Here is a 23,516-nt window from a genome sequence, read left to right as displayed (position 1 = left end):
CATCCGTTGGCTGCTATAGAAATCCCAAGCGGATTTTCAATTTTCGGCTAAATTAATTTAATTCATTTGAAGAACGTTACGGTACATTAAAGCAGGCATTCAGGACGGACCCGTCTAGCTTTACTAGTGGTACATTGAAAATGAAATTCCCAAGTGCCTGTCACGTTTGTCGAGCTGCTCTCTCTCTCTCTCTCTTTCTCTCTCTCCCCTCTTTCTCTCTCTCTAATGGCTGCCTATATTTGTAATATTAATATGCACATGTACAAGTGTACATACATATTTAGTTGCCTATAAATTTGTGCAGAGAAGCGGGTCGCTCGGAGCTGCCATTACAATCTCGTGCCGCCGCACTTCAACCAACTGTCAACTAATTGCCAAATGTAATCAGCTTTGCCCTCACGTAAGCCGCTTATTGTGCACCATTAAATTTTCGTGAATACCAAATAAAAATGAATCTATGCGAAACGTCACACACACAGAGTGCTGCCTAACCTGGCCTGGCCTAATACTATGCCCACATATGGCAATATTCTGTTGCCACTTTACGGGTGAAATTAGCCCGAACCGACAGCAATCAATAGGTTTTGTTGGCGGTCTTGACAAGAGCTGTATTTTAGATATATTGCAGCAGTAAAAGGTTTTACGCGATTTGCCAAACGTGTAATTAAACGATAGTACTTTGATTGGCCCCGCTTCAAATCCCACTTACCTGGTATATTGTGAGCTTGTGCATTTTTTGCCAATAAGGCAAGCAGCCAAATCAGTACAAATTTCAGAGTCTTTATAGATCCGCCGCTGACGTGGCAGGTTCTGGCGGCACTAGCGCAACCGTCGACGTCCTCGGCGACGTCGTTGTCGTCCTCGTCGTAATGTCTCCTGCTCGTCGCTTTCACCGTGAACGCAGCCGTTTTCGGCGGCGATGCCGTCAGCGTTTGAGTCGAAGCGGCGTGAATCGCCGTAGCTCTTCTCAATGCGAATGCTACGATTGTTGACTCTGCTCTGGTACTTTCGCTGATTGTGTCTGATTGTTGTTGCGACTGATGTTGCTTTCCTGTTGGTAGCTTTGTATTTGTGGCGCACGACGAACGCGACCGGCTCAATGCCTGACACCATCGATAAGACCCAGGGTCCGCACACACGCCCATGCCTCTGGTCCCATAGTCAACGCCGCCTAACGTATCGTTCTCACTTGCAGTGGCGTCATCTGTAACAGAGAGTACAAAGATGGAAATGCATTTAAGTAGTTTCAAGTGCAGCGGCATACAATTTGTCTTACAGAGTCCCTACATGGCCCGCCAGCTCACCTGGCTGCATTTGATGAAGCTGTCTCGCCAACCATCAATGCCAGCAGACAGGCGACATCCTCGCGGAGCCTGTCAGCTCGAACCTGGCAATCAGTCTGAATTTCCCTTGTGTTGTGTATTTGGAGCCCATCAACAGTCGAAATGTATTATGTATGTTGTGCCGCAGCTTATTTGAAGCGAGTGCAAAGCCTACAAGTTTAGTATTGGATCGAAATCATACAAACTACTCATCATAGATGACAAATTAATAAACAAAAGTTTTCCATATGAACGCCCGTTAGCCGTGAGACAAGCACCTTTGCATACACACCCAAACACACACTTATACATAAAATTAAGCAGCTAATAGGTTGTAGCTACAAGGCAGACAAGCTGATAAGGGCCAGGTGAGGGAGAAATGCGGGGAAATTGCGAAGGAAGACAAAAGGCGACCCATTAAATTGCGTTGCGCCTATACAAATAGCGAAAACTTTTCCTTGCGCTGTTTGCCACTAAAACTTTCCGTTTTAATGTAAAACTTGTGTTGAATGCCGTGAGCGGCCATTGTTGTATAGTTGGGCCTTATCTGGGGATCTAGGACTAGGTGATATATATGTATGGTCCCTGTTTGCTGAGTAGTTAATTAAAAGGGATTGTGTCCACAATTAGCAACATTCGGCGTTTGTCGCCCCCCACAAGTATGCAATAGAATTAATCGTAATACTCCTCTCAGGCTAAAAGGTATTTTTAATTAAATTATTTGCAAAAGCTTTAAATGGAATTCCCTTAATTTCTAGTCTAACATTCAGCATTTATTCGCCCACCAATCTAGGCAAACCTGACAATAACATTCCATTAACATTCGCATCAGCATAAAAAATGTACACACACACACACACAGGCAGAGCAATATTCCCACATAGCACACATGCTCTGGCATTTTAAAACGCTAGAAAAGCGTTTTTGTAACGAGTTTCTCTTGCCTGCTTGCCGTGTAGATGCGAGGGAAATCTTTGCTTCACCTTTATTAAATGTTGCTACTGCAATTAAGTAACTCGAGTTTGCACTCTCGCACCTATGGATAGATACGCACAAGAAATACCTTGCGAGCTGACTCCCTGACTCCCGTATATGGATAGAGGAGAAGGCAACTCATTATGTTTAATATCAATTTTGAAGGGCTGTGGCAGCGGTGTTGCGGTTACCTTTGTGCGCATCTCTGACGGCATTAGCGATCTCTTAATGCATAAGTTAATGGCCAGGGAGAGAGCAAAAAAAACACACGATAAACAATAAACGACAGTCACAAGAAACAGCAACGAAGTTTGAATACCCTTGCGAACATATTCATTTAATTTCCTCCCAAAAATGTTGGCACACAGATGCACATGTCATATTCTTGAATGAAGTTTACATTTGGTTACAACATTTTTGTACCATTTGCAAGGACACACAGAGATGAAGAGCGATATACTGAGAGAGAGCCCTGAAAACTTTGCGACAGCCTCTGCCGGGATGCGCTCATGCGTCGACTTAAATCCTTTTGGCATGACATGTACAATTTTAATAACGTCAAGCATTATGAAAACTTTTTGCGTTTTGGCATTATGACAAGTTGATTAAAACGAAATTTATTTATGAAGCGTGTGCGCAACGTGAACGAGTGGCCATTACCTGGCTCGAGCTCAGAGCCGCCGCCAACTACCGCATCAAAACTAAAGGCCCACAAACCAGTCAGCTAGCAGCGAAAATCACATTAGACAATCTGCACATTTTCGTCCTGGTCACACAAGCAGACAGGGGCGAACACCAACGAGGCGGGACGGGGTGGGGCAGAGAGAGCCAACTAAAATAGAACAAAAGCCGGAAAAATGATTTCCCTTATGGCTGAATTTTCATTACCGAAAAACCCGCCATAGCGTATGATTTCATTTGTAAATCAGCTCAAGTTGAGCTCGAACATCGCATAATGGACGCCGGATGTCGAACGATGGACGAAAATGGCAAAATCGGAGAAGTGGCAGGCGGCAGGTCAACATTTGATGGCGACTGCGGCGGCCATCTTTGTTGTGGAACCAGCTAACAATGACAAATCAGCAAACGAATTGCATTTGCTGCTACACGTAGCCAAATGCAAACCAGTCGATTGTGTGCGGTGTTCATTAAATGAAGTACGTTGGGACAGTGAGACTGACGGCTGTTGCTGCCTGGGCCTAGGATGTGGTTGGCGCCAAATCAGTTGATTGGTTCGGCTAACATACACAGACACTCGCTCTATGCTTGTGTATGCGCATGTATCCATGTTTGCCTGCACCATGAGACTCATAACTAAATTTTCGGCCACATCGTTGTCATTATAACAGAGACAGAGGTGGGCAACCAGTAATCATCTCGCAGTGTGCCATGGAAGCCATTCCAATGAGTGGACGTGGACGTGGCCGTTGACGCGCCGCCATTTCATTTTGTGCCCTGTGTGGTGGCAGCACTTTATGGCATCCGTTTCCGCTGCTGCTTCCAAAGAATCGGATGCGGATGCGGCGATGGATGAAAGCTTTTGGTTGACTGCACACTGATGTAAAAATGGGCAGCGGTCAATTTGGCGACCAACGCATTACGAGCCTGTTCACATCTGATCTTTGAAAGACAGCTAATGCACGCTCATTTACATTATCAGACCACAGAATTTTTAATTTAAACAGGACAGGGACTTGAGGCAGTTACTGCAGAGTTATTTTCCAGCGTTCGGCCTTCGGTTAGATTATTTTCAAACACTAATTAAACGTCTTGTATACAATTTACTTACAAGCAGCCCATTAAACAGCCCAGCCAACATCTTCAAATCAAGAGCACAAGGGTTTCAGCCCAGAAACAATCCAAACACGGCATGCCACTCTAATAACTGCAAGTGGCTGTCCAGCTCAACCCTCTCTACTGCTCGTACTCGTCGCCCTGGGACATTTATGTCTGTATATATATATATAAATAGTGCGCTCTTAAGTGCAAAACAAAATTTGTACAATTTTTGCTTATTGTGTTGCTGCGCGGGCCAGACTAAGTGAAGCCAGCGAGGCCATATATGTATGCACTTGTACATGCCCCAAAAATACCAAGAAGAAGCATGAGGAAAACCGCAAAAGCATTGGGACAAGCAATTGCCAGTCGCAACCCCAAGCATTGGACTGTATCGCTCAAACGCCGCATTGCTCGAATTAAATCTGTAATGAAATAGGTCGTCCGTTTTGGATTACATTTGTGCCTTTAAGTTGGAGGAGCCTTACAGGAGCTCATATGCATGAAAGCGCCATGGTAAATAAAATAGTGGGGATAAGAAGAAGAAAGGTCACCATGTATTATGTAGGCCGCGTGTGAAAAAATTGGAGCCAGCCGCAATGCCGCTGCTGTCATCTTTATTATCTTCATTGTTGCCGCAGTGAATCCTTTTCGAATGACTGGCGCATATTTCCATCGAAAAATATGCGGCTTGTCCTTCGGCTTTTATTATCTTCCTAATTTAAATAATTTGTGTGTATAAGTATAAGAATTGGCAAACTGATCCTGCGTGTGTTAATAAGGTAAGCCTGAGTTCAAGTCGCCAAAGAGGACTCAAAGTAACGGCCATCGTTTAATCTAATAAAATGTCACATTGCCGCAGAAGCAATTAGGACTAACCATCAGCTACTCACGGCCATTAGGTAAGCTGTAGCATGTAGAAATTCTGGAGGGGGGGGTCAGCCAAAGTCAATATATCATTATAAAGGCACTAAAAGAAATGCGGCCAAATAAGCTGTGGCCCAGCTAGGTCAGCAGCCATGTTGTCCTCGGGAAACAGCAGCACAAACGATGCAGGGCACGGGAATGGGAATGGGGCGAGCATGGGCCATTGTACAATTTTAATTGCTCTAAAATGTTGTAATACAACACGAACCACAAATAAATAAAATTTGCTGACATCAACAGGATGTTTGCGGGTTCCTGTGCGGCGCAGAGCACATCACAGTGGATGGCCAGGAGCAGGCGCAGGCCGTAATGGTCAAATGACTGGCGCCCGCCCCACGTTTTCAAATTTAATTTGGTCGGAATGAAGACAGAGAGTCGGTTCGCTCATAGCGAAGGCTGCCTGTCTATTGGCGTGTGCATAAATAGCTGTAGTTGGGCGGGACGAGCGAGTGAGAGTGCGAGTGCGAGTCTGGCTTGCCAGGAAATTATATGGCCTTTGTCCCTCCGTCTGTCCGTCCGTCCGTCTGAGGGCAAAACTTTTGGACAGTCGCACAATACTCTATACTGTATCCTCATCAAGACGAAGAGCAATAGCTTAGGTAGCAATGTTACGGCTGCTCATTTATATTATTTACAATAAATTTCTGCTTTTCATTTAGTTTTCACTTTTATCACTGCCATTCAAAGGCTATTACGCAACAAAAATTTTCATTCAGGCTTGGTGCCCAGACAGAATGGCTTCTTTGTTGTTGGCCACTGTCGTCGTTGGCTTCGCCGACATATGGGTTCAGAGATTCCATAATGAATTGTTTAATTTCATTTCTTTTCTTTGCTCGTCATTATTGCCTGCTCGCCTGATGAGCCCCCAGTGTCATCAATGACACTGCACAAACTGTCTCTCAATTTCTTATTTCACATGATTTTCACTTATTCGACATACATAATTTTTTTTTTTTGCAATTTACCAACGTCGCGTCACTTTACTTTGCAGAAATTAAATTCCTTAAAATATTTCGCAAACGGCACAAAGTTTACTCCGTACTTGTTTTATTTTTTTCTTCTCCGAAGTCGCTTCGAGTTTTTCTCAGAAAATATTTTTCTCAAATTATGAAAGTGCAAAATTATTTCAGATATCAACAGAGCACAAGCTGCATGGAGGCTGTGAGGGTGTGTGTGGGTGTGTATGGGTGGTATAGCAGCGGTGGTTCACAATGGACGTTTTTGCGTCAATCCCGAAGTGCCAAACGCAAACAGAACGCCAGAAGAAGAAAAGGAAAGGAAAGGAAAAATACGAAAAAGGACGAGCAGGCGCCATCAGAGTAGAGGAGAAAAGTTTTATGTTTCATGCTTAATTGCGGCATTTCGATTAAGAAAAATGTATAATAAAAGTTTTGTTATTATTTGTGCTGCCAAGATGAACGACGAGCAAACAATCATTATAAAAAGGAAACAGCGGAAGATACCTCCAAAGGACTTCGCAAGTCAACTTGAACCGGACCAACCTTATCCAACCTTTGCCAAGGCAAGCTCAACTACCAACAATCAAGTTAACTTTTAAAGCTTTATTGCTTTTATTGTTCACAAATACTTAGAAGGATTGACGACCGCTCTTCTCTTTGAATGGCCTATTGATTTTAAGATTAACTTGGAGAAAAAGTAGCCTTACCTCTTAATATCTTTGACTACCAAGACTAACAGTAATATTATTCTTGTCACCATCTGATTATATATAAAAATAAATTTTAAAAAATAACATTATGAATACAGGAGCAAATTTACTAAACGACCATCCTCACCTTTCTCAACGGACGTGTCCGTCAGTAAGTTGCGATACTTGGGTATTTAAAGAACGCAGAAAGTTGAGTTCTCCTTCTTAAGTACAGAGAAGAATTCTGAAACGAGTTGCAGGCAAAAAAAAAAACTTTAACACTCGACTCGAGGCGATAACGCCCTGCCCACAAGTCCCTTCGCCCTTCTGCGCCATCATGCCCACCCCTTTTGACAGGCACGTCTTTTGGCCGCTGCATCAGAAAAAATGCTGCGAGCAAAAGGAAAGCAAATCATGACTGAAGTGTAAAACTTTTCCCATTATGCAAAAAAGAATTTCCATGTCTTAAAGTAGAGGCTGAGGGCAGGAATGCAGATTAAAGTCGACCCAAAACCACATCAAATCAGTTATAAAAAAAAAAAGGTGCAATTAAAAATATGTAAGCGATCCCCACAACGAACTTTACTTTCGTCTTGTAATTTGACGCCGCAAGAATCCTTTATGTATATATATATAGTATGTACATATATGTATTTTTATTTGCTTGGTTCAATGATTTTTTGAACAGTACGCTAGAGCCTCAGCCCCTTTCAGAATATTGATTTTCATCGCGCCAGGGCTTAGAAGCCTCTTGTACATCAACCCACAGTCCCACACAAACACACACAAAGTAATATCAGCACATTTTGCGCCATACTCATAAGCTCGGTTTTTTGCTGTCGAAGAGTCCATTGAACTGTACGTAGAGTGTATACGCGACGGCATTGTGTCGTGGCTGTGGTCTGAATATCCCTGTAAAATGGAAGCCCTGCGAGACTTTTGCTGCGGCGTCCTCTCGATATTCCAAAACTAATAAAAAAGGGTTCGTGCACCAACAAGTTTCACAACTTTTTCGTTGTTCAAATTGATTCTCAAGTATTGGCTCGGCCCACAAGATGGTGGAATCGTTCTGATTGCGCTTTAATAGCGCCTAATGGCCGGCGACAAATGTGGCAAATTACTTTAATAGGTACTACGAAATAATGAACACCAAACACTTTACAACAGCAGTTCACAGGAAAACTGTCCGAGTTGGTGGCATTCTAACGAAAGCCTGGACTCAAAACAGCACTCGCCACTCAACATTTGCCCACCCAAAAGCGAACAGCTCGAGGGTCTAGTCCCGAGACCATCGAGTACAAATTATGCTAGGGTAGATTGGGGTAAGTTCTGTCAAATTGGAATGTCATTGTGGCCAAAGGAGATATTTAATGTTTGCTTGCCACAAGTTTAGGATATTGTTTGCTTTAATGCATCAACCACATTTAAATATTAATTTAGCAATATATTTTTTCTGTATTTGCTTCGGTTGCCCTTCTTCGTATCTTATTGTTCTATATTTAATTTTTCTAGCACAAAGTACTGCATTCTACTTTCAATTTGTGGTTTTCTCACACAAAAAGGGACTGTGTAAGCTTTCAGCCCATTTTGACTTCAAAGTTTGGCCGTAACAAAGCAAAAGGAGCCCGCATAGCTTTAGAAAGTAAAGAACAAAGTTATGAAATTAAAGTGGTGGCTACTACCGAAGTAACTGCAAGTATTTCGGTAAAGTTTTTGTGCTGCCGTAAAAATGTGCAATACAAGCAACTCATCTTTCTTGGAATTCAGAGTCGAGTCCTGTCTAAGGTACGGCAAAGCCAAGAAGTGTCAGCCTTAAATCCTTGTCCTTGTCCTATTCGAAAATGCGTGTGCCCTGTAATACCCTACCAGAACGGATTTTTGTATTACTGTAAAAGCAAGCCATCAACTAGGTCAATTTGAATGCTTCACTGCCAAACAATGCCCAGCGCTTAGAGGTAAGTGTACTGTGTGTACTGTGAAGCCACAGTTGAAATAATGAGGGAAATTCAATAATACTTGCATTGTTCGGCTTTCCTTCTACCTGCCAAGTGCGCAGATCTATGGCTACAGCAGCTTGATGCATCTTGATGCACCAAGTCGCATTTTGCATTTTGCAGCGACGTCGCGACGCTCACAACCCAACCTTTCCTGACGTCATTAAATTGGCACAGCTGCTAATACAGGAAATTCTGTGTATCTGTCGAATTCGAGTTCGGGCTTGGTCTCGGGTTGGAAAACAAGTTAGTGCCCAGATAGAGGCAATTCAGCGAATAGCTCTCTTATACAACTATCGTAGATCTTAGCTGGTAGAACTTCAACTCGAGCTGATCGCCGTTGTGGTGAATATCGCATAACTCCAGAGCTTCTCGGAGCTTATGTTTTGTGCTCAGCATTCGCGTCATAACGCGCGCCAGTTTTTGGGCGCCATCTATCCACATATAACAGCTTTTTGGAGTGTGTGTAAACAAACATAAACAGCTCAGCATTCAAACTGAGCGAAAACTCTGTCGAACATCGAGGGGAAATTCGGCTGTACTTATAAATACATATATCATTATGAACAGACTCGAGCAACAATTTCTCAGTTTCTCAGTTTCTCGGCTTTTCACATTTCACATTGTGTATACTTTTTCTTTGGCTTTGCTCGCCTATCTCTATAAAAGAATATACAAGTGCTCTTCAGATGCTCAGTCTCTCGTTCTGTCCCTACCCCTTCCACTTCCAGTTTCCTCCATTTCGCTCCCATTTGGTATCACGTTCAACAGAAATTCCAATGAACTGCGGAAGGCTGACCAGTCGCTGCCTCTGGCTGCCTCTGGTCTGGTCACTCGCTGCTTATGTTTTTATGGCAGCATCACCAACTGCCTTCCGTCCCTTATGTCCCGAGCTGTTTTTAGAGGCTTTTGTTTTTCTTTTTTTTTCTTTTGCTTTCTGATATTTTCATTTTGCCGTCGCTCGATAGGTACTTTTTGTTTGGAATCTATTTTGTTTACAAGTTTTTTCTCAGTGACGTTTGTATTTTGGCTGCCAGCGTGAGAAAATATCATTAAGCGGCGTCATATATCATCTACTTATTTCTGGATTCAACAATCTATCAATACAACGATCCATCTTAGTTTGCAAAAGTATAAAGTATATATATTTTAGCAAATGTTGGTATATTGAGAACTGACTAAAGGCGCATGTGTCCAGCTCAATAGCTGCTAGCGTGCCTTAGACTAGAGAGCATTAGAGCTAAAATTCAAAAATCACCAAATCATATATAAATTCGAAGAAAAATCTTCGCTTGCAGCCCCTTATACACAATGAAAACGAATGAATGAAATATTATCAAATCACATCTGGAAATATAATCCTTTTTGGGGGTCGAACAGGGCACACTTGGAGCAAAAGTCAAGCAAATAACAACAAGACAGTGTTGAAAAAAAAACGATAAACACAATCATTTATCATTATTAACAATTTGTAACAATTGCCATTGAACTCTGTCAGACAACACCGAAGACTGCTTCGAAGAACTGCCAACAATTTGTATGTGTGTGTGTGTGTGTGTAATCAATGCTAAATTAAAACAAAACGAAAGTCAAAATAAATGTTTGTACAAATATTGATTGGCATAGGGTTAAGTCAAGCAAAACGCAATTCTGTTTATGGAAATTGCAATTTCCTACTTGCAACAGCTGCAACTGCCGCTCAGACCGAAAACCGAATTTGTGTTTTTTGTGCTGCCTTCATCAAGAGATAGTAGATAGATATACACGCTTGTGGGCTTACAATCCTCAATTACATTGTCCGTCGGCTTCTGGCTACGGCAGAGTGGGAAGTCGAGGAGGGCAAACCTCAAGCCAAACCATAGAAGCAATCAAACTTGAACTACTCGCTTCTCCCTGCCCTTCGTTGTACAAATGGCCAGAATACTTTTACACATATTTTCCGATTGTTTTGTGGCCCAGTTGAACTGTCTGTTTTTATGCCTGTTGTGCATTGTCTGATTGTGTGTGTGTTTATTTTTTATGCCATGAAACGCTTTGTAATTGAATTATGACATTTACTTACACTTTGCAATTGTAATTGAAAAATGTATAAATTGTAATCACATTTTCATCCCTTCTGTTTGCTATAACCGTCAACTTGCATAGCAGGTGCAACTGAATTTAGTTTTTCGGCAAACACCTTTGGCACTTTTCGACAAAATACTTGATTTTTGATTCAACAATTGACTACTCACCTCACTTGCGCAAGCATTATACAATGTATTCAAAGCCAATCCAATGTAGTGCGTTGTTTTTCGCTGCGATTCCTGAAAATGCCCAGCCAAGTAGCTTTGGCCAAAATGTTGTTGGCTTTCAGCAAATGTCCAACAGCAGCTCAGCAAAATTAAATGCTCAAGTAATAAAAAGCACTGAGTCTTAAATTGTTGTTGTTTTTGTTGTTGTGTTCTGGCTTTTAACGTGGCACAAATCGGGTTTTATTAGGGCCTGTCTCGGCAGCGGAAAACTCCTTGTTGGGTTGTTGGTTCCGGTTTTTGTTGATGTTGTTTTTGTTATTTTTTGTTGTTTTTGTTTACTTTCCGTTGTAGCTGTGAGCGCGTTTTACACTTTGTTTACAGGATAATCGCTTGATTTATGACACTTTCCTTTCCTATACATTTATGTTGTATGTGTGCGTTTTGATGAAGGACCTCACAACTGGCTGCTGCCGACGGACTCTTTGAAACCGTTGCCGTTGACTTTAACGTGGGGCTGGCTATACACAATAAGGAACGATTTTCGGGGTAGAGAACAAAAAGAATACATAAGACGTAAAATAAACGCGAGGGCCAAGCATAAACATACACACATCAACAGACGCACACCCTTATGAAAGCGAGGCGAGCGTCGATTTTATGCACAACAACTAAAATCAATACGGCGTAAAAATAAAAAAAATTATGTTCGATTTTGATGTTGTAATCGCATATGGTCAAAGGAAGTTGTTTGATACGAATCCCGATTGGGTGCCCACTTTGACTATTTCACGCCCCACACACACACACACACACACACTCACACAGTTACACAGTACGGTAGAGCAAATCGAAATTTTGTTTGCCAAGCACGTGACTCATTTGGCATCAGGACACGCTGTCCGATTTTGTGTTCGAACGCATTATATAATTATCACAGAGTGTAATGATTGTTAGAGCCCTCACGAAACGCTTTCGCAACTTTTACAATTTGTCCACCTGCGCTGTTTCACGGCTTTGTTAGTTAGTTTTGTCGCCTAACCTTTTACTGCGTTTTCGAGCCAAAAGCACAGCTGTGTGTCGCGACCAGTCCGTTACCAATTTAAAGGCAATGCCTCAAATGTTGTGCGACAGCAGCCAGAACAGCCAGCTCCATGTTGCTGTTTCTGTTACAGTTTCTGTTTCAGTTTCGGTTTTTGGTTCAGCGTCGCAGTGACGCTCTCTATTGGAAAATTCGCTCCGCTGACTGCATAACTTGGCTGAGCACCAGTTTTCCAGGCACAAAAATCGTGCTCCCAACGGCGTTTCCCACAACAGACCAAATACCAACAAAGTGTTGGGTAATATTTTGGTAGTTGATTTTTCATCATTCAATGCACTGTCCCTGGGCTACCAAAATGATGAAGTAGTTGGATGTTATCCAACTTTGATTTAAAGGGGCAAGTTATCCACAACAGAAGGTACTATATGTGTATTTATTTAAATACTCAGATATATTGGCAATACTCATTTCATACTTTCTATCAAAAAACTCTTAACAGCTCATGCAGATTTAAAATGGGCTTGTAAGCGCCTAATGTCCGATTAAAATAGCGGGAAATATTCACTTGCGCAACTTTAGCAAACATCCTGCACGACAACTACCCTGCGTTGCCATTTCCCCTTCTCCCATCGCAGCTAGAACTTGAACACGGTTGCTGCCTTCCAGCCGTTCGAGCGAGCTATTGACAACGACGACCTACTCTTTCGCTCATTGCTCTCTGCGTGATCCTTTGGGTTGCAGTCAAAAACAGGAATTTTTCTTACAGCTCCGCTCTGGCTCTGGCTCTGACTCTGTCTCTTTTCTCTAGCTCGACAGCGGCTGGTATTTCTTTTTGTAACCTGTGCATCCGCGCGGGTGTGGTCCTCTGACAGTGAGCGTGAAAATCACGAACTTCATAGCAGGCACCAAATTGAGAATCACTCCCTGCTTTTTTTTTTTGCTTTTATGCTACGAGTATTTTGTATTTTCAATATTGAAGCCATGCCATATTACACGCACACATAATTCATGCACTGCTCGTTGAACGTTTTTGGGTGTTTGCGCTTTTTGCTTTAAATTTTTTTAAAATATTTATCTAATTTTTCTTTGCTCACATATATAGTACATATGTATGTACAAACACACACAGCTACACGCGCATAAAGCGAGGCAGACACACACACACGCACACACACACACACTGACACTGACACGACACAGGCACAGAAACCAGACACAGGCAGCACTTACAACTTCACAGACAACTGAACGTTGTGTTTCACAGTCCGCGTTCACGTACGCCGTAGCAGCACAACAATTGAGTACTAAATCTGCGCCGAGCTCAGCGTCAGGAATAAAGCACTAGCGCTGCCCGATGATTGCAGCCACCACAACTTCCGGAGAGCAAGAGCAACGAAGAAGAGAGCAACAGAAGGAGAGCAAAACAGAGAGAGAACCTGCGCGGGAATCGACAGCAGCCATCCCACACTAACTCGAGACTCTTATACCCGTACTCCGCGATGCTCGCTTCGGTAGCCAGGCAGGCAGCGCGAGCTCACCTTTCGTTGGCTAACCTGTCCAGTCGGGTCGGTCGGTGTGTCTTCGTGTGTATGTGTGGATGTCTATGTGTGTCAGCCACTCGATAACCCTTTAGCATAGCCCTTCTGCAGCGACAGCTTGTCGACGTTATACTCAGGTCTCAGATCTCGGCTTCATTGAATAATTATCACAAGTTTGCCAGTTCGCCGTTGTCTGGCCTCAGTAGCGGGCTAGCCCTTTGCTTTTGACCCAAAAACCAGTTTTATGTTTCGTTTTGCACCAACTCGTTTCCCGTTTCCCTCTCACGAATTGAAGTATGTTTTCGACTCTAGGCGCTCAGAAAATATGCCGCTACGTAGGCCCGCTGAAAACTTAACGCGTCCACTGATAGTTGGCGTTGGCCAGTGATGTGGAAATGTCTAAAAAAAAAACACTCGAAAATATTTTTCGCCCTTTGTTGCTTCAAGCACAATAATAACAATAATATTTGAAACAGCAACATCCAGTGGTGTGAAAGGTCAACTTGTATAAACGATATCTGTGCATCTTTCTCTTTGGGCAACATTCGCGTCTAGTAAATGGCTTTTTAATTAGTGCTTGACAGGTTTGCAGAGCCCCGCTTTGTAGACAGTTTACCGGCCGACAGCTACCTGCGCTGGTAGAAACACATCGCACTTTTCCACAAGTGATTCGACATGTTCTGATGTTCGTAATGGTAGCACTGGCATTTCTCAATTGCCATAAAAGTTCTCACGGGCTGCCTCAAACTGACCTAAGATGCAATATTTCAATTAGCCAGGCTTAATATGAGCCGCTAAGTCGCTGCCAGCTGCTAGATGAAAAAAACCCAGTTTTTTCGCTGTCAGATATTTCCCTTGCAGTTAATGAGAGTATTTGTCAGGACCGCTGGAAGTTCAGAGAGTTAGCGCCTGCGTCCTAACGGACTCTCTCTCTCTCTCTCTCTCTCTCTCTCTCTGTCGCTCTGGCTGATGCGCTCTACTAAAAGTGTGCACCTAATATAGCCGTCGAGCAATTTAGGGTAGCCATGCATCCATCCAACCCCAGCCATCGGTTGGCCAAAATGATTCGTTTTCGCTGAATTTCATTTGGCTCACATGTAGACGGAACTTGGCCCGTTCGCCATTCGCCATTTGCCTGAAGGTAGAGCTGAGGTCTACGGCCAAACGAACTTATTTATGCTCGATTCAAGTGAATATATGTTGACTTGAGCAGTCTGATTTATGCATTATATTAGCGTGGATTTTAGCTGCAATAAATCTGCAAATTCAGCGACGTTACGTGCCATAAACCTATGCATGCTAAAAATAATTTACTTTAGCTGTTATTATTCGGCAAGTGCACGTCTGTCCTATTTACTGGTCCATATCTACAGATTAATGGCATACTACTATATTGACTTTACTTCATGTATTTATGACCTATTCAGAGCTTTCATTGACGACTAATTAATTAGACACCAGACATTGCATGAATGGCGAACATACTCAATGACTATTCAATATAGATGACATGTCCACATGGAATCACTTGAATGAAATTTAAAACGATGGAAACAACAATTTTTCGGTATTTGAACCAAACCCACGGGTTTTCGAGCTGTTGGCATAGTTAGTAATTACCTTGTCCTTTTTAATTGGACACGGCAACGGAGCTTACAAATGGCAATGAGTAATTAATAGGAAACCCGACACCCATTCCATACCCCTCATTTCATGCTTCCTTCCTCCCATCCTGAAGACATAGATACAAGTTAAACCCGTAATCGATGCATTGGCAATCGGACAGGTGGTGAAATAATTGTGTACAGCATTAAACCCCCCCGGTGTTCGATCGGAAAAAGGTTCGAAACTATTAATGAGCCCACGCACACCAAGTTGGCAAGTTAGGGAAAAAAGGATGCGAAGGAAATCCCTGCCTTTCCTTCCACTTCAGGTGGAATTCAGGTGACTTTCTACGACAGACGAAGCGTTAAATAATATTCATAATTTGCAGGACCTGTGTCGCTGTGCAGACATAAAAATTAAGGTGTTCATGTGACTATAAAAACAATAAAATATTTAACACAAATTTTAACTTAATGCTTCAGTCATAAAAATGTATGAGTGAAAAAAATGGCTGCCTACTGTGCGGCATCGTTAAAAGCGTGCCTGTTGGCACTGCCAGCTATTACGGGTATGAGGGGGACGCAGGGGGGGTGGGGGGGTGTAGAGAGGCAAGTTCTTGCTGCCAATGCTGCCTCATTAAACCAAAAATTACACAAAGGATAACGCGCAGCTTGACGGCGACCGTGGCTACAAAGTGTTTTTGGGGGCCAAGTGTGTATGATGTCGCCCGTTCTCACCCCTTTGTCTTTGGTCTTCCGTCTTCGGTCTTCGGGCGAGTTCGCCTGCTTTGTTTAGGGAACTTTGGCGCGCTAACATTTAGCTTACGGGTAGGCATACAAATAAAAAATTATCGCCCAAGTCCAGGGCGGCTATGCGCAGGGACTACTGCATAACCATTATATTTTATTTTTACATTTTTCCCTCACGTTTGACGCCGACCAGCCCAGCAGCATCGTTATATGTGTACATATATATATATTTTTTTTGTGTATGTGCTTTATATTTACCCATCTCCTGTGTACAGATGCTGGCACCGCACCCGCACCCGCACCCGCGCCTTTCCCCAACCTTTGGGAACCTGCATCGTCATTGTCTTTTAACGCTGCGAGCGATTCACTGTGTGTGCGTGTTTTACTTCCTGTTTCATCTCTGGCTGCTTCCTGCTTATTTCTTATGTGTATTTTTACAGGCGCTGATTTTTATTTCTTTCCAGGATGTGATATTTCATTCAGTACGGCTTACAGAATAGCTAAATGTCGCGGTATAGGTATCGGGCTCCTCCATTCCCTGTCTTCGCCTGTCTGTGACCGTGGTAAGTACAAAACTAATTTCGAACCAAACTTTGTACACATTAAATGCATAAAAGGTTATAATAATGTATACCGGTCATATAATCCCTTTTTACCATCTCAGAAAATATGGCATCCAGGACCTTATATTTAATATGTATGTTTTTGAATACCAAATACAGATTGAAATGCTAATCTCTATAAGTAGGGGAGCTGTATTGTGTGTTATGAGTACATCAGATTTAAATCAGGGATGTATCCTAGTAGCTTCTTTCAGTAATTACTCCTTCTGGTGGGTACAAAGGGTATTATATATTTCTGAAAATGTATGTAACAGGCAGAAGGAAGTATCTCCGACCCCATATAGTATATATATTCTTGATCAGCATCAATAACCGAGTCGATCTAGCCATGTCTGTCTGTCCGTCCGTCCGTCTGTCCGTATGTATGAACGCAAGGATCTCAGAACCTATAAGAGCTAGAGACTTGAAATATTAGCTGTAAGTCCTCCTAGTCCCCGCGCAGATCGAGTTTGTTTCCGATATTCGATAACTTGTCCCGTTTCCAAGTAATCGATAAAAATCGATATCGAAATCCTGTTTTTTGAGCAATTTTGGTAAATAATATGAGCTAGAGTCACCAAACTTGACATGTAGCTTCCAGAATAGTATATATACATACATCAAGTATCTTTCATTTTATACATATCGCCTATTGGAAGAAGAGTGTTCAGGGTATCCCCTAGTCGGGAGCTCCCGACTAGAACCTCTTACTTGTTAAACATATTTGAGTTAAGCCAAAGTTTGATTTGATTTCAGATTTTGCAAACTTGAACTGATCATAGCAGAAATGCTCTTTAAAGTATGCATCAAAAATGGGAGCTCCATAAGCGACATGAGTAACGTTAAATTCGATATTCGCACCTGTGGGCGCACAGACGAGTATGTACGTGATATTTGGCCAGTACACATCATTTGTATTCGCGCCTGCAGCAAAACCTGCACGTGCACTGCGCCAAATACTAGATTGCGAATTGGATAGAGCTATTATAGGAAACCAACTTGTAAATTGAAGGATCACCACAATCACAGAAGCATTGGTACTTAAATAGTTAAAGTACGTAAGTAATAGTACGAATCAGCCGGCTTGATGCGGAATGTCAGTCTAATGTGGACATATATGCAACAAAAGAACTCGTGCACCGCAATTATTTGTACTGGTGTAAATGTGTGCAGCCCCAGCAAAGGGGCAACGGAATCCCATTTAATTATTTAAAACAATATGAAATATAAATATATATATATTTTTGGTGCATAACTGCGTGTGTTGCCAGTTCTGGTCGCACGCTGCGGCAATAATTCAAAAATCGTTTGCATCATTTTTATATTTATGTGGGCAATATTTTGGTTTTGCTGTTTCTTTGTTTGTTTATATTGGTCAACTAAGCCCATGAACTAAAGCAATAAGCGTATGCTTAATATTCTTTATATATAATATTGTAAAATATTTGTATTTTCGCTTTAAGCTTTTCACACAAACGACTAAGAATTGTGGTATTGATCTCAATATGGCCAAATAAAAAGTGGATATGCCCCATACCGCTGCACTGAGTGTTAAATAGTTTTATAATTTATAAGTCCCGCGGCGAAGTCCGCGTCCTGCCAGACAACAGCAAGCTATGGATATGGGCACTGTCGCTTTTGTGCGATATTTTCTAATTGTTTGTTATATGTGGCTGTGGGCGTGAATGTGTGCGTGGGTGGATGAGTGGTTAGTTCAAATTTAAGTGTGGCAGTCGGCTGTCGTCATATATAGTCACGGATATTCTCATGCGAGACGGCAGACGGCAGACGGCCACGCTCGGGCTGGCTAGAGTGTTGAGCATAGTTAAATACTTGCATTGAAATGGAACAACAAGGCAGGACATAAAAAGTGCCAGTCAGCTGGCAAGCGTGGCAACGGCATAAAAGTGGAATAACTATAAATGCCTCAAGCGTTTTAGTATTTTATTTTACTGTTTCGTGCTGGGGGCAACGTCTTCCTCTTCAGCGTTCTTGATCCCTGCTACCCTACTTACAAATTGAGATGCTTTACTTGGGGCTCTGCTGTTGACACAGTTTTTTATTCTGCTTTAACAGATTTACTGCAACTGGCGCAAATCTTTTGGTTCCGTTGCAGGTTCAGGTAATGAATGGATGTTCACGGGGGGTCTGTCTCCTTAAAACTAAAATGAGGTCAAACGAATTTATGTTCCAATTATTTTTCTCGAAAAACAATTTTCTAAAGTGGTTCTTTCTGTTGTTCTATTGGCGAGCTAACTTTCGGACTCTTAATTCAAGCGCCTTGCAGAGATTATCTGATTTTAAGCCACTTGCTACAATTAACTAACAATCGGCCTTATTTCTTAAATACGCCCAGGATTGGCTTAAGCTTTAATTACGTAGTTGCCAATTTACAAACACGCCAGGTCATCCCACATTAAGCACTGAACTTTACAGATTGATAATAATGCAAATGATAAGCATCTACGCATTATATTAAATACTCTAAGTGTACTTAGCACACGTGTATTTTTTTTCTTCTGCTTAGTTCTGGACTCAAAGTATTGTCGGCAATTCACTGGACCATGTGGCAACAAAGCTATCATCAAGCCATGAAACCTTTCAACGGTAGCCACAGGTGTGGATGTCCTTGTATGTGAGTTTCCAATTTGTGCAGCATTTTATGGCGCCTAATACATTAAAGATGGGCCGTCTCGTTATCCAGACTATTGATACAACAAATATAATAGCTCTAATTGTTGGTATAAACATAATAACGAGCATGACTATAAATATGTCTGTTTATAGTCAGCTATAAATTTGTATAGCTCAGGTCACAGTTGGGTCTGAAAAAAACTTTTGCGTATGTACATTTGCTCGGTATGTATGATTTGAGTGTGCCAATCTGCGTGTGTGTGTTAGTGTGATCATGTGTGTGTGTGTGTGTGTGCGTTACTTTGTATGAGTTAAACAAATGTTTGAATATTGATTTATGCTCTCCAGGGCGTGAGCAGACGTGGCCTTTGCGCAAAAAAACAAGTGAATGCGGATACACAAATCATTTTACACAGGACAACACGCGAGTGAAAGCCACAAAAAGAGCATCAGGGCCAGAAGATGTCCTACCCAAGCGGACAACAACGTAAGGGCATCGAGCAGGTCTATCAGGGCTAAGTCCCGTACCACAAAATTCAAAAGAGCCGCATATACTAACCTGATAAAATAATAAACTTAACGCCGGGATAGCATCATGCAAATTCGGTAGAAAGCAAAATTCACGAAGAGCAACGAAAGCGGAAATGCATGCACCGCAGCGATGGGCGCTAATCCTTAAAAGCGGGTTAGCGACCCGTGGTCTCTGGCATTGCCAAAAGTTTACATATGCCCAACCGGAGCGTCATGACACTCATATTACAACGGCTGATGGGACCACAACCATACGGAAAGGAAAATGCTCTAAACATGTATATATCTGTATGTATTCGTATTCTAGTTACGTGAATGAAGTGCCATATAATGAGTTGCCTAGCTAGCTGACCGCCGGGGTCTGCCGTTGGCAGTCTCGATATAAATCATGCAGCATTAACAGCTGCTTGGCAACATCAAATACGAGTTAAGTTTTCCGCACCGCAGTTTCTCTCGGGTGCAGTCGACCGTACGCCGGAAACGGATATAAAGAGATCCAAAAATACTGGTGCTAACGAAACAATTGTGAGTGGAACGATGAGTGCGCTTTTCTCTTTTGCTGTACCTAGCAGTCATTTTCCTTTTAGCAGCAGTGGCCATAAAACAAATCGCTTTAGAATTGCATTTTAAATATTTTCCAACAGTTTTTCCTTTGTTTTTGCTGTTCAGCCTGGATTGAAACCGTTTGATCTGCTTCTGCAGCATAAAATTCATTTCTCAAAAATACGTTTACTCTAGAAAACTAAAAATGTATATCGAATGGCTTCCTTCCACAGGTGACGGGTCACTTAAGAATGCAATAACTGATTAGACCCACCTTCTCATCAGCTTCTTATGCATCTCTGACTGTGTGCGTGTGCGTGTAAGTGTGTTTGTGTGCAACTATGCTGTTTTTAATTGACGTGGCGCAACGCTATCTGTAGGAAATCCTACTATTGTTCTCTCTATTTCCCTACCTTACAGTTGGCAACTGACTTGTTTAAATCTAACCATTTTGTGCAAATGCAGTCATTGGGAAAATTGCTTCCTTTGCTGTGCTTTTATGCTGTTCAATTTCCGTATTCATGACCGGCCGAGGTCATTTGTGCTTTAGAATGTGCATACTTATGCGTTTGCTTATTTAGGTTTACACAAAACGTGTGTACCTTATTAATATAAAAAAAAAACACCTTTTTCAAAAAACGCGAGTGCTAAGAACTAAGCAATGCCATCTACATATATGATTACTTTTAAAATGCATTAACTCCATGTATAATGCCTTTTGTATTTGTTATACAAGTAAACGTCGAAGATACACTCTTTGTACAGAACTAGATTTAAATGATTATTACTCGAGTTAGGTGAAGAGGGGTCAACTTGCCCTACTTTTAAAATTTTAATGAGAAGAGAGTTAAAAGCATTCAATAACCATAAGCCCATATGGAGATCGAGCGAATGCAGGCCGCCTATACTTTAAATACAAGGAGTCAGCAGAAAATCAAATCAGCACCATTAATGCCCGAATAAGTTTTTCGTTTTAATTATGCGTGTATGTAAGTGTTTGATGGGCGTAGTTTAGTATCGCCCCACTAAGACACCCAAGTATTTAAAATGACGCTGTCAAACATGACAAAGCAAATATACAAGTTAAGACTGTGAAGGGTGAAAAAGCAAAAGCTGACTAGGGAATAAAAGAATATGCAAAAATCGATATTCGCAACTGGAAGTCATTGTGAACTTTCAAATGTGCTACCCTCTTATCAAATTCACCTGCTAATATTTTGGTCTTTTCTTAGCTCTGGACTATTTTTCGCGGTTTCCGGCTACATGCCGCCCTGTTAACAAACATGCTCATTGACGGAAACGACATCTTGGCCCATTTAGTAACTTATACAGCTTGTCGTTTGCGGCTTCAATTGGGACGGCTGTATGTCTTCATCCAACTTCCCTGAATGTTTGTGCTTAAGAACCTTGGAATGGCGTAAGTTCAGCGAAGCTTTCTCATTGTTAATACTGTCCTTGTTTGCGGTGCTAAAGCTGACCAACGCCTTTATCAAGTTTCCCGTTTTTCTGCAAGCAGTCTGAAGCTGTGGTTTACAGCTTTGATGGTTCTTTTTGCCAACCACAATATGGTTGTTGCTCTGATATATATATATATACATACATCCATACTAGCGGTTATACCACGGCCTTGTCCGGGAAATTTCGACCTATGTCTAGACAGGATATTTGAGGATACCATTTTCACACGAATTTTGACCAAGAATAATGTTGCCAGATTTTAATTTAAAAAAATGCATCAAAGTGTCAAACCATTAACAAAAAGCCAAACGTCGTAATAATCGTATGAGATTTGGCCGAGCTTTGGGGGTGGAAACTTTTGAAGTACATATATACATATACACACATACATACATACATACATACATACATACATACATACATACATACATACATACATACATACATACATACATACATACATACATCAAAGTGTCAAACCATTAACAAAAAGCCAAACGCGAGATTTGGCCGAGCTATGGGGGTGGAAACTTTTGAAGTACATATATACATATACATACAAACATACATACATACATACATACATACATACATACATACATACATACATACATACATACATCCATCCATCCATCCATCCATCCATCCATCCATCCATCCATCCATCCATCCATCCATCCATCCATCCATCCATCCATCCATCCATCCATCCATCCATACATACATACATACATACATACATACATACATACATACATACATACATACATACATACATACATACATACATACATACATACATACATACATACATACATACATACATACATACATACATACATACATACATACATACATACATACATACATACATACATACATACATACATACATACATACATACATACATACATACATACATACATACATACATACATACATACATACATACATACATACATACATACATACATACATACATCTACATACATACATCTACATACATACATCTACATACATACATCTACATACATACATCTACATACATACATACATCTACATACATACATCTACATACATACATCTACATACATACATCTAAATACATATCTACTTACCCCCTCCACCTCCTCCTGCGCCGCTGCCTCCCGCTCCACCGCCTCCTCCACAGTTGCTCCTCCAGAGGCCGTTGGAGACAACGTTTCCTCCCTTGTTAAATTTCAGCAAGGTCTACGTGAATTCTTGAGAATCGAGGAGTAGAGCACTTGGTAGAAATTCGTTTTTTTTTAATTTGCAGCACATGGTATTAGAAAACAAGCATGCATGCATACATGTATTCATAAATGCATGCATACATGTATGTATACACTAACACACACACGCGCACATACACACACACATACAAAACACTTGTATTATTATATACTTTGTTCCATATAAGCTCACTATTATAAGATATGTATAGGTTCTATACTTTATTTGTCACTCAGGACAAACGAATTTATATATAGAGATAAATATATATTTGTCATTGATTACTCACCCGTAAATTCACACACACGATTATTTTATCGTCATCTATTAATAGGAGGAAGACGAACTTTTATATAAACGCATCACTGAAAGAAGAGAAAAACTGAGGTAATGAATACTAACTTAAAAATGCAGCTGAATTGGTGAAAATAACTTGAATTAGTAAGATTCGCTTAGAAGAGGAATATTTATATATACGTGTCTTGTTAATTTTCAGGTGTCCTTAAACGTAATCATCAACTTCTCATTTAGGGATTTGAAGGAACGACCGATGGAACGAAACTTAGAGCTTCCCCAAAATCGTGAGCTGAATTTTCCATCGAGTTAGCCCACATTTTGCTCAAGTAAATTTTCTTATGAATCTTTACACCCGAGACTTTACCCATTTGAACCTCATTTATTATCTAA

At 41.4% G+C, this 23,516-nt stretch overlaps 1 protein-coding gene across 1 annotated transcript in view; it reads right to left on the bottom strand.

Moving 5' to 3' along the window:
* The window catches only part of tutl (turtle), a 47,157-nt gene extending 24,018 nt beyond the window's left edge, over positions 1-23,139 (bottom strand). Inside the window, 2 exon segments of the mRNA XM_064690449.1 lie at positions 710-1,204; positions 23,119-23,139. Of these exon segments, the coding sequence (XP_064546519.1) occupies positions 710-1,145 (436 nt within the window). The 5' untranslated portion in view covers positions 1,146-1,204; positions 23,119-23,139.
* Between the last annotated feature and the right edge of the window lie 377 nt (positions 23,140-23,516).

Source organism: Drosophila montana, unplaced genomic scaffold (genome assembly GCF_035044405.1).
Source record: "Drosophila montana isolate Dmon_TW-CO22-7 unplaced genomic scaffold, ASM3504440v1 contig_3266_1, whole genome shotgun sequence".
Lineage (NCBI taxonomy): Eukaryota > Metazoa > Arthropoda > Insecta > Diptera > Drosophilidae > Drosophila > Drosophila montana.
The sequence above is the reverse complement of the archived record's forward strand: the minus strand, read 5'-3'. Positions and strand labels throughout refer to the sequence as shown.